Below are 13,352 nucleotides of genomic sequence, written 5' to 3' on the forward strand. Positions count from 1 at the left end.
GGTAGGCAACGAGTCCCGCTCTAATACCACAACAATCCTATGTTTGACGTCAAATACCTTTACATCAATCATTTTCGAGTTAAGTGATACAAAAAAATCTACATATTAATCACTAATACACATACTATAGAAAGAAACCCGACAGCACCCACATTCAGCTACGCTTCGTGACACTCCGTCGCAACAATTACAAAGCTCGGCGATCAATTTCGAGACTGGGCGATTCCGCCTTGTGCAGCAGTTACAGGGGTCGTCTCATAAGAGGAGGCAGTACGTAGCACATACTTTTGCCGTATCCTGTCGATAACACCCCAAATGTATCCTTCAAATTCAAAATGGAATCAATAATGTGTAATTGTTTTGGTTTAATGACGTAATGAAATCCAAATTCATCCAAAACGGCATTAGCCAACTCTTCCATGTTGTAACTTTGCTTGATATGAGACGGCCCCTGTAACTGCTGCACAAGGCGGAATCGCCCAGTGCGCGATCACGTGGTCTACGTCTCGAAATAGATAGCCGAGCTTTGCAATTGTTGCGACGGAGTGTCACGAAGCGTAGCTGAATGTGGGTGCTGTCGGGTTTCTTTCTGTAGTAAGTGTATTAGTGATTAATATGTGGATTTTTTTGTATCACTTAACTCGAAAATGATTGATGTAAAGGTATTTGACGTCAAACATAGGATTGTTGAGGTATTAGAGCGGGACTCGTTGCCTACCGTTTGGTAGTCAGGAATTGCCAAAAAAAGACATAGGTTGGTCTCTGACTGTAATGAGAGCGTGTTTATGTCCAAATGTCCGTCTAGCTCTCTTACAGTCAGAGTACTCGGGCTAATACTTTCACCCCTCTTGGAGAATATTCCATAAAAAGTCAAAATGGCAGCCGGCACAAAATTACATGCTTTTTGACCAATGCGATCTCAGCGAAGTCGATATTGATGACATGGTTATCATCTAGTACGTTGAATCTGTGTCATTGCAATGGTTTTTCCTAGATTTCTGTCTAGACAAAATGTGAGTAAAATCTAACGAAAAATAAAGGTAGGAGAGCAATTTTTGGTAGTTGTTAACATTTTGGTTCAGACTCACTTTAATAAAAAAAAAAGAGTAAATATCTGATACTGGTAATTTAATGATAAAAATACCAGTGCAAATCAATTTCGCATAAACCTTTTTTGGTGGCACTGCTCTGTCAGGAATTTCAAGGACTGGCTTTAGTCCCTGTAATTATACAAGTTTTTTGTTTCTTTATTTAAACTATAGATTCTACAAAGTGTGATGGTATTTGGGGTAATAATCAGCCGCCAGAAGGCACTCAAGATGGCGCCTGTGTTTCTGTTGGTGAAAATGGACTGTGGAAAGTCACAAGCTGCAAAGAGTTATTGCCATTCATTTGTAAGAAGCCAGCATGCATCAATGGTATGGTTTTGTTAGTTTTTATTTTTAATAATTAATATTATTATTGTTATAGTTAGTAAGTATAATGGTCAGTAATAATTCTAATAGTCTTGACAGTAATAATAGATATTTTAAAGTTTAATGTACTTCTACAACAAAACTATTTATATTGTGTGTGTGTGCTGTTCTTCCAAAAGCGGTGGAAATGGTGAATACAGCACATTTCTTGGAAGTTCAAAATCTATTCTGAAAATATTGATCTGTGATAAATTCAACGGGGCTCAGTGTTAACAAAACGTAAAAATCAGTCTTCCATGACAAACGTTAGCGACAAACCGCTGACTGAACTTACTCCTGAAACACCCCCCCCCCCCAAAACCCCTGTCCCGTCTGCACAGGCGCAACAGACTAAGCAGTGAACAAGTCCCAAGTTCAGTCAGCAAACGTTTCGCTAACATTCGCGACGTATTTAGTTCCCAACATGGCCATTTGGTTTACGTTTTTCCGCTCGGTCTGGCTGAATGTAGCACCGGTAAATACGACACTACGTGTACTGCATACGGGCCAATCATCAGTTTTACAGTGTGTGGCAATAGTAAAATGGTATTAATTTTTTAAACTTCGCGGAAAATCGTAATTCCGTTTCACAATGGGAATTCCATGAATTCCGTCCGTTTTCCACGGAAAACCACTGGGTCTAACACTGCATGGTACTCAATGCTTTGCTATCCTAACACACTGTAGGCGTAATGCAAATAATCACCAGTCAATTAAGTACACCAAATTAGTTTTACTGCTGATAAAGTTAACATTTTGCAATGAAACTGATCTACAAACAACAATGTATCAATCTTCTTGGTCAATACATATAAAATGTGTAATACATTATATTTTATTTACCTGTAAAAAATAGGATAGCACTTGGCATTTGAGATAAGTAAATAATGTTTATTAGCAACCCCCAGTTTTGAGATAAGTAAATACTGTTTTATTAGCAACCCCCAGTTTTGAGATAAGTAAATAATGTTTATTAGCAACCCTCAGTTTTGAGATAAATAAATAATGTTGATTAGCAACCCCCAGTTTTGAGGTAAGTAAATGTTTATTAGCAAACCTCAGTTTTGAGATAAGTAAATAATGTTTATTAGCAACCCCCAGTTTTGAGATAAGTAATTAATGTTGATTAGCAACCCTCAGTTTTAAGATAAGTAAATGTTGATTAGCAACCCTCAGTTTTGAGATAAATAAATAATCATATAATGTTTATTAGCAACCCTCAGTTTTGAGGTTAGTGAATAATGTTGATTAGTAACCCTCAGTTTTGAGGTAAGTAAATAATGTTGATTAGCAACCCTCAGTTTTGAGATAAGTAAATAATGTTGATTAGCAACCCTCAGTTTTGAGATAAGTAAATAGTGATGATTAGCAACCCTCAGTTTTGAGATAAATAAATAATGTTGATTAGCAACCCTCAGTTTTGAGGTAAATAAATACTGTTTTATTAGCAACCCTCAGTTTTGAGAAAAGTAAATAATGTTTATTAGCAACCCCCTGTTTTGAGATAAGTAAATAATGTTGATTAGCAACCCTCAGTTTTTAGATAAGTAAATTATGTTTATTAGCAACCCCATATTTTGAGATAAGTAAATACTGTTGATTAGCAACCCTCAGTTTTGAGATAAGTAAATAATGTTGCTTAGTAACCCATAGTTTTAAGATAAGTAAATAATGTTGATTAGCAACCCTCAGTTTTGCAGACTGTAGTTACAGTTTGCAGTTTGCAAGGTTACACTAAATAAAACTTCCTTTACTTGCGAATATATAATATACATTAGTTTTACTTGTGAATATGTTTTCATTTTAGGAACATCCGACTGTGGAAATGGAAAGTGCATTAATACCAAATGGTTTTGTGATGGGATAAATGACTGTTCAAACAACTTGGATGAAATGAACTGTGGTATGTCATTGACTAAACTGTATTTACACTATAATTAATATAGATTTTATTTTATTTTATTTTATTTTTTAAAAACTTTAAATATATATTTTTTTAATTTTAGTGTTATGATCAGTTGTACCTGTAGGTTAATGGTGCTAAACAATCTGAATATTGTATTAATAAGTTACTGCATCAAAAGATTAATATATTATACTTGTATACGACTTGGATCAAATAAACAATGGGTAGTATGTTAATGGTAATTTATGCAGTGTTAAAAGAGCTATATTGATGTATATATAAAATTTCACAAGAAGTAGATATCTAGATAAGAGCTATTTTGATATATCAGTAACATTTTACAATAACTGATTTGATGAGTCTATAAAGGTAAGACTATACTAAATAAAATCCCATAGGCGACCATGTTAACGTTTGTGTTTGTGTTCAACAAAACTATGACCCATAAATATCAGTACTACAACCCCTACCTAAATGCTATTTATTTGTAGCTAACAGGTGTTCATTCTACAAGACTGGTGCATCAGGAACCATCACCCAGGGTTCATACAAGCCCAATGCTGACTGCTTTTGGACCATTGAGGGCCCAGTGGGAACCCAGCTTAAATTAACAGTAATATATAAATCACTTGTGGTTTTGAGTACTTTGATGGTGAATCATAACTGGATGCTAGTCAAAGGCGGGTCTAGGGGGGGGGGGGGGGGGGCTAAATTTTGCGACGGTTGTAATTTTATTATATATTAATTTCTTCTTTTTTACGATCCCCTCCAAACCTCCCCCAAAGTTTCATTGGCATTCTGCCTCATGTCTTTGGGACCCCCCCTAAATGGATTTTCTGGATCCGCCACTGCTAGTACAAGTTTCTCAAAATGTCTCATTGTAGAAAGTTTGATGTATCTTGACTAGTAGTGCTCGGGAAGCCAACACAAGTTTAGAATGATCAGTGATGTGTTATTGTTTAACAATTAACAATTAAATATTTCTCTTCAGCTGTTTTTTTTAAAGCCATTTTAAAATCCGATGGAGTTGTGAGGATTTTTTATTATCACAAAGTATGTTTCAAATTTGATCTCATTGGGAGCAGACTGTAGCTCAGTGCTACAGCCTTTATACCCAGGATCGAGTGCCACACATATGGTACATCAAAACCCATATGTAAGGTTTCGATTATACCAGTCACCTGGAAAGCTGGAAAGTGAAAATACAACAACTGAAATTCGGAGTGACTTTTACTTCAAAAGCATGGCATCTGACAACTTTGTTATCAATGTCAATTTATGTTACATAAATATGCACAAGGCACTACAACATCAACATTAATATGACCTCAACACTAATATTTACTACGCTTGGTTAACGCATCTAACCTGTATTTTTATTATAGTGCACTCGCACTTGGATGACTAAACAATCAATTTCCACAATAGGACTTGATACTTTTCATGACCATAAACAAGTCATTCTGTCAACAATATCAATCTTCACTTTAGCCCATATGGGGTTAACTCTTAATTAACAAAATCATGACATTAAACTACATATTCAATCTCCACTTTAACCCATATGGGGTTAACTCTTACTCAATTAACTCCAGCTTACCTAATGAATAGACATTTAGTCGCAAACCTATTTGATCAATTAATTCAAATAACTAAATACTGAAACCACACTTCAGTTTCTGAATAGAACCATTAAAATGTAAACAGTAGAATTACTTCCCTTAATAACGCTAGACTGAAATTTCTATTTCCCTTCCGAACATTAAAATTACTTCCCTTGATAACGCTAGACTGTAATTCTTGACCAATCATATAGACCGATCGACCTACACAATACGCTATCAGTCAAGGCAATTACATGTATTCATTAAGTTATTTTCCCTTGTTTTAAATCGAGTACAAACATACAATATTTAATATCCAACAATTACACTGTATCATATTAATAAAGTATTTTGGAGCAACAAATCATTTTCCCTAAACCATAAACTTATATGTACTAATATAATCCTACATAACTTACCAACCCCCAAGGTCATGCGACTCATCGTTCGCGATAACCATTTATTAACAAAACATCAAATTAACTGGACATGTCAACTTGTTATACATATATTTACATAAACTGTGTTTTTGCCAAGGTGTGGGACGTGTAGGTCTTCTGTACATTGTGTTTTACTAACCTGGAAAGTGAAAATACAACAACTGAAATTCGGAGTGACTTTTACTTCAAAAGCATGGCATCTGACAACTTTGTTATAGCCAATCAGACTTCACCACGCACTATAGCTCCGTATTTTATCCGCTATTTTCCGTAAATACAGCGGACAGCCAAATATTTCAGTTTCCGATTTTATCGTTTTGTTACACATACGAAGGAAGGGAATGTTTTATTTAACGACACACTCAACACATTTTTTATTTTATGGTTACATGGCGTCAGACCAGGGGTGGGGAAAAATAAAATTGTCAATCGGTCCCACGTTGATGTCATCACTACCGGGGGGTAGGGGGGTAGAGGGATAAGAAGAAAGGAATACAAATAAAAATTATAAAATCATTTAAAAGGTGATATTTGCCAAATAGTGTTCTAAAAACACAATCATAGTGGCATTTGTATATTTTTATCTTGAATCATGAACGCGAAACGATAAACATCAAAACATGAAAGAAAAACAAAATGTTTGATCACATCAGCCAAAAAATAAATATTATATTTATTTTACATAATGGAATAAATAATATAAAAAAGGAATAAAAGTTATGCATTTTAACTCCCATATATGAATAAAAAGTACCAGTATTCAGTAGTCCTGAAAATTAATAAACAATAACACCGTTGAAGCGTTTGACAACTTGAGCTGGCACACGTTTAGACAAAGCAATTAATAACGTTATCGCCGATTGGATGACATTTGACCTCTCCTGGCTCTAAAGATAGCCGGTTTAGCTATTCCAACTCACTCCCACTTTTTTTTAAAAAGAGGTGTAAACCTTTTTTTTAATTTTAAAGTCCTTTATAATTATTTGATACACTACATTGAACAGTCAACAAGAAACACATTTATAGATTATTTCAGTATATTTTATGCTATTTCAAGCAGTTTGTATTTCACAAAAGCCTCTTGCCTCGGACTCTGACACTCGACCCGACAGAGCTCCGTACACAGGCGTTAACATGTGTTGATTGTGACCAGTTGCAAACTCTGGGTTCTTTGTTTTAATTGGAGTGTAATACCTTGGTAGCTTTCTCACCAAGAATGATGCTATTGTTAACATCTGTTTTATCTCGTGACCAGCACAGCGGCTTTGACAAATGTCTAGCCTAGTGGCAGTAGATTGATTGTAGCTCCGACTTATGGCAGACTTTAAAATCACAGACGGTCAGAAACACCAGTCAATTTTGATCACTATTTATTTATTTATTATTATTTTAAATCATGCACAAGATGCCAATGTCTGGGCAGGCCGATCCAATTGACGGATAGGAATTTGTTCCTATAATAGAAACGGACAGGTGCTTCGGACCGACAAGAATGACAAAAGTGGGACCGGCAAACACACGTTTTTGAAAAATAATTTCGGTCTCGGAGATCGAGAATCGGTCCCAGACCGGGAAAAAAGGGCTTTTCCCCACCCCTGCGTCAGACATATGGTTAAGGACCACAAAGATATTGAGAGAGGAAACCCGCTGTCACCACTTCATGAGCTACTATTTTTTCAATTGGCAGCAAGGGATATTTTATATGCACCATCCCACAGACAGGTTAGGACATACCACGACCTTTGATATACCAGTCGTAGTGCACTGGCTGGAACGAGAAATAGCCCAATGGGTCCACTGACGGGGATCAATCCCAGACCGACCACACATCGAGCGGGCGCTTTACCACTGGGCTACGTCCTGCCCCTCAAAACCCATATGAAAAATACTGTCAGGTCTATGGAAATGTGTGTATATAATAGAACCCTTGCTGCTCTTTGTTTTGCTTGGACTCGGTCAAAAGGCGAAATATAGGTATTACTTTGTAAATGAAACTTGTAGATGCATCTATGAATGTTCATCTGAATATTCAAAAAAATTAAAGTTCATCAAATTAAAAAAAAAACATTTTTTAATTTAAAAAAATTATTTTTAAAGTAGAAGTTTTGTTATTTTTTGAAAACATGCATTGAGGTGAACATTTATGGGTGCAACAGTGAACCACTGAATAACTTCCTGGTTTACACAGGATTCGTATTTGGTAGAAGTACATAATAAAATTATAGTCATGTGGAGTTAGGAGACTTCCCCTCTCTTTCTCTTGACCAAGTTTTTTGTTTTGTCTAACAATATCATTAGAGCACATTGATTTATTAATCATCAGCTATTAGATGTCAAACATTTGGTAATTTTGATGTATAGTCTTAGAAATGAAACATATAGACTTAGAGGGGAAACCTGCTACTTTTTTCCATTAGTAGCAAGGGATCTTTTATATGCACCATCCCACAGACCGGATAGCACATACCATGGCCTTTGATATACCAGTCATGGTGCACTGGCTGGAACGAGAAATAGCCCGATAGGCCTACCGACGGGGATCGATCCCACACCGACTGTGCATCAAGCGAGCACTTTACCACTGTGCTACGTCCCGCCCCTTCTCTCAACCAACTACCAAAATAACAATATTGTAGTCCTAGTTTAAAATGTGCTGAGGTGTTGTTCAACAAATATTCCTTTCCTCTCCTTGATCTTTCTTTTTCTTTTACATTAGTTCACCACAGTGAGAACAGAAAAGGATCGTGACATTATTGAGGTGTGGGGAGGATCAAAGTCACTGAATAGTAGTACCAAACTGACGACTTTATCAGGTGATTCTGACAACCGTGATGTGTACAGCTTCAACAACTTTCTGATCATCAGATTCAGATCAGATGCAACAGTGGAGTCGTCTGGATTTGTAGCCACATGGCAATCAGGTAATCCATATTATTACCCATAGGGTTAAACATATGTTGGTTTGTATCCAAGTGCTAGGGATAATGTGTACTTAATATTCAGTTGTTTTGTTATTGACTAATTTGTAATGGTAACATTCCCATTATTTAAAAACACCCAACTATTTTGTCTTGTTTCTGTCTAGGGGCGGAATTTAGCTCAGTCGGTTAAATGCTCGCTTGAGGTGCTTGTGCTACAGGATTGAACCACCTAGGTGGATCCATTCAGCTGATTGTTTTTTCATCTCATTCCAACCAGTGCACAGTAACTGGACAAAGGCCATGGTATATGCTTTCCTGTCTGTGGGAAAGTGCATATGAAAGATCCCTTGCTTCATTAGGAAAAATGTAGTGGGTTTCCTCTGATGACTATGAGTCAGAATTATCAAATATTTCTGCCTTTAGAAAGTAAACTTTTTTCATTTATTTCCAAAATATGCAGACATAAAGTTTTCAATCATTAATTTGGTTTAATTTTAACCTGACTACTGGATTCATTTTTGACAAAAACCACATTGAGGCATACAATTTATAACTTTTAAACAAATATTTTCACTTAAATATTTTATAAATACATAAAAAATGTGAATCGGTAGGCTTTTCTAATTTTTATGATAAAATCAGGCAAAAAATCAATAGAGTCACATTTACTTATATGCATTTGTGGCAAGATGTTCAGTATTTATAACCATTATTCCCAATACCTGTGTTTTTCTGACCATTGTATGATTCATATCCCAATATTTTGTGATTTTCGTTGTTGGTAAAATGGTCACATTTATTATCAAATTAGCTGCTGTCACAAACAGCTATCAGTTGCTGAAAATGACCACGACATTCTGCCATTGTTGTCAATTGAAAATACTTGTCGAAAACATCTAAACATTTCCAGGTATTTCTCATTCAAAAACAAAAAACTAAAGAGGCTATTATCAAGATTAATCTCAATCTGTGTTCTATTATTATTTCCGGTCAGTGTCTTGTGCAAAATGGTGGGAAATAGTCAGTGAATGCACTGTATGCCTGTATACAGTCTTGGCTTGCGAGACATCTCGCCTGCAGTAGTCAAAAGGTTAAGAAAATCATTTTCACATAATGAATAGCAATATTAGCATAGATACAGCATATTATATTATATGTTTATTACATTTGCAGATGTACCTGAATTGTCAAGAACTGTTCAAAACATCACAGCATCTGATAACTGGCAAAATCTGTCTTCTCCATTTTACCCAAGCACTCCTCCATATGGTTTCTCTCGTCATTGGCTCATCACAACAGATACCGATTCCATTCTAACACTAGAGGTAATTTCAGAATTCTTTTTACAGAATTTAAACCAGGATCTAGACATACCCGTAATTATCTCTCTATTTACATCCAGCCTAGGTTCAATCACACTGTCCAAGACATTAAAGGGACTCTCAAGGGTTTGCTGCTGTTGTGGTAATTTTTCCGATGGACAAAACATTTTTAATGACTAAAATTACAGTGCATTAAGAATTTGAGTGTCTTTATATACGAAGTGTTTCTGATTGCCTGAATGTTTCTAGACACCAAGACTAGATTTTACTTCCCAATAATTTTGTACATACAAAAACATTTACATTGGGAAGTAAAATGAAGTTTTAGCTACTACATGTACAAACATTAGGGCACAGTGTCCGCCGGCCCTCCCACTCTTCCCCTCCCTCCCTTCACCTCCTCTTCCCCTCCTTCATCTGACTCTTTTCTTTTTCTTTTTGTCTTCTCTGAAATGCAGCTTACACAGCTACTTTATTATTAGATTCTTGAAGTGGATCTGATGTCAGATTGGGAGTTGCTGATTTACGACGGTGATAGCTACATGGAGCAACCAGTGACAATAAGAACATCATCTGACCTGCGGTCTCCACCTATCTACATTTCTTCAAGCAACAAAACAAGAGTCGTTTTGAAGGGAATGAAAATCATCACTGGCAATGGGATCAACATGAGGGTGAAAAAAGGCAAGTGTTTAATTCATGTATTTTGTAATCATCATGACAGATCGAAGCGTGATGAGTCCTGAGATCAGTTGCCCTTGGTGGATATTTTGGGTTTTATCTGTCCCAACCCGTGCCCTACAACTGGTATGTAAAGACTAAAAGACGAGGATTTCCACGTCCCACGGTCGAAATTTCCACAACCGAGGGTGTACTTTTTCTATCCCACATGACTCTCAAGAGTTTGCTGCTGTTGTGGTCATTTTTCCGATGGACAAAGCATTTTTAATGACTAAAATTACATATGAAAATGCATTTCCATGTTAAGAATATCAGTGTGTGTATATACAAAGTGTTTCTGATCGACTGAATGTTCCTAGACACCAAGACTAGATTTTACTTCCCAATAATTTCGTACATACAAAAACATTTATATTTGGAAGTAAAATGAACTTTTTCTCTAAAATGCAGCTTACACAATGTTTTATTCATGTATTTTGTAATCATCATGACATATCGAAGTGTGATGAGTCCTGAGATCAATTGCCCTTGATGGATATTTTGGGTTTTATCTGTCCCAACCCATGCCCTACAACTGGTAGGTAAAGACTGAAAGACTTCATCATATGTGGTCATGTGTGATAGAAAAAGTACACCTGAGGTGGTGGAAGTTTCAACCTGGGACGAGGATTGCCGAGTCCCATGGTTGAAATTTTCCAAACCGAGGGTGGACTTTTTCTATCCACACATGACCACATATGATGGAGTCTTTTCTCTCATTCATTAGGTAAATAAACCATTATTTTACACAAACAGAAAAAGATGGTTGGTTGAACAAGTAACTTTTTTATTTGACCATTTTATCATAAAAAATTTAACACTACCAATTAACTAGATATCTTTTAAAATGAAGGTTTTAATAACAAAATATTAATTTAAAACCGTGTCTAATGACCTCACGTCATCATCACACATTAATATGATGTCATATATTACCAACGACGTCATGTTAAACGCAAGTGTGTGATATCCCATGTAGGATTTCTTACATATCTTTCTTTCATGGGGTAGCTCTGTCCTATATAGCTGACGATGACAGAAAATTCTGTGTGCTGTCCTGTCTATGGGAAAAGTTTTTTCATTTATTTCCAAAATATGCAGACATAAAGTTTTCAATCATTAATTTGGTTTAATTTTAACCTGACTACTGGATTCATTTTTGACAAAAACCACATTGAGGCATACAATTTATAACTTTTAAACAAATATTTTCACTTAAATATTTTATAAATACATAAAAAATGTGAATCGGTAGGCTTTTCTAATTTTTATGATAAAATCAGGCAAAAAATCAATAGAGTCACATTTACTTATATGCATTTGTGGCAAGATGTTCAATACTTATAACCATTATTCCCAATACCTGTGTTTTTCTGACCATTGTATGATTCATATCCCAATATTTTGTGATTTTCGTTGTTGGTAAAATGGTCACATTTATTATCAAATTAGCTGCTGTCACAAACAGCTATCAGTTGCTGAAAATGACCACGACATTCTGCCATTGTTGTCAATTGAAAATACTTGTCGAAAACATCTAAACATTTCCAGGTATTTCTCATTCAAAAACAAAAAACTAAAGAGGCTATTATCAAGATTAATCTCAATCTGTGTTCTATTATTATTATTTAAAGACTAAAAGACGAGGATTTCCACGTCCCACGGTCGAAATTTCCACAACCGAGGGTGTACTTTTTCTATCCCACATGACTCTCAAGAGTTTGCTGCTGTTGTGGTCATTTTTCCGATGGACAAAGCATTTTTAATGACTAAAATTACATATGAAAATGCATTTCCATGTTAAGAATATCAGTGTGTGTATATACAAAGTGTTTCTGATCGACTGAATGTTCCTAGACACCAAGACTAGATTTTACTTCCCAATAATTTCGTACATACAAAAACATTTATATTTGGAAGTAAAATGAACTTTTTCTCTAAAATGCAGCTTACACAATGTTTTATTCATGTATTTTGTAATCATCATGACATATCGAAGTGTGATGAGTCCTGAGATCAATTGCCCTTGATGGATATTTTGGGTTTTATCTGTCCCAACCCATGCCCTACAACTGGTAGGTAAAGACTGAAAGACTTCATCATATGTGGTCATGTGTGATAGAAAAAGTACACCTGAGGTGGTGGAAGTTTCAACCTGGGACGAGGATTGCCGAGTCCCATGGTTGAAATTTTCCAAACCGAGGGTGGACTTTTTCTATCCACACATGACCACATATGATGGAGTCTTTTCTCTCATTCATTAGGTAAATAAACCATTATTTTACACAAACAGAAAAAGATGGTTGGTTGAACAAGTAACTTTTTTATTTGACCATTTTATCATAAAAAATTTAACACTACCAATTAACTAGATATCTTTTAAAATGAAGGTTTTAATAACAAAATATTAATTTAAAACCGTGTCTAATGACCTCACGTCATCATCACACATTAATATGATGTCATATATTACCAACGACGTCATGTTAAACGCAAGTGTGTGATATCCCATGTAGGATTTCTTACATATCTTTCTTTCATGGGGTAGCTCTGTCCTATATAGCTGACGATGACAGAAAATTCTGTGTGCTGTCCTGTCTATGGGAAAAGTTCATATGAAAGATCCATTGCTGCTGTTAGGTTGGGGTAGTCTACACATCTTTTGATCATGTGTCAAAATAACGATATGCCAGAACAAGTGCCAGAAGTAACTACAGAACACTCCCCGTAGTGGTCAGACTAAGCCCACAGCTAAAAGCTGATGGGGAATGACAGGTGTGTGGCACAGATAGCCACAAGAGACAAGCACATGTCGCGGCTGGAGAGACAAGGACTGGGATGTGGAAGTGGACAGCAAAAGAAGTTGAAAAATAGGAGGAGTTGCCAGATCTGGAAGAAATGAGATGGAATTCAAAGGAGAGAAAGGAAAGGGGGCGGTGGGATTAAAAAAAACAAGAAAAGAAAACAGAATGGGAAATTCTGAGT

General features: G+C 35.8%; 1 protein-coding gene across 1 annotated transcript in view; it reads left to right on the plus strand.

Annotated features, from left to right (window-relative positions):
• The window catches only part of LOC121379501 (CUB and sushi domain-containing protein 3-like), a 78,737-nt gene that overhangs the window by 47,560 nt on the left and 17,825 nt on the right, over positions 1-13,352 (plus strand). Inside the window, exons 5-10 of the mRNA XM_041508145.1 lie at positions 1,263-1,418; positions 3,262-3,357; positions 3,852-3,973; positions 8,121-8,325; positions 9,499-9,650; positions 10,130-10,331. Of these exons, the coding sequence (XP_041364079.1) occupies positions 1,263-1,418; positions 3,262-3,357; positions 3,852-3,973; positions 8,121-8,325; positions 9,499-9,650; positions 10,130-10,331 (933 nt within the window). The remainder of the gene's footprint in view (positions 1-1,262; positions 1,419-3,261; positions 3,358-3,851; positions 3,974-8,120; positions 8,326-9,498; positions 9,651-10,129; positions 10,332-13,352) is intronic.

This window comes from Gigantopelta aegis, chromosome 8 (assembly GCF_016097555.1).
Source record: "Gigantopelta aegis isolate Gae_Host chromosome 8, Gae_host_genome, whole genome shotgun sequence".
Taxonomy (NCBI): domain Eukaryota; kingdom Metazoa; phylum Mollusca; class Gastropoda; order Neomphalida; family Peltospiridae; genus Gigantopelta; species Gigantopelta aegis.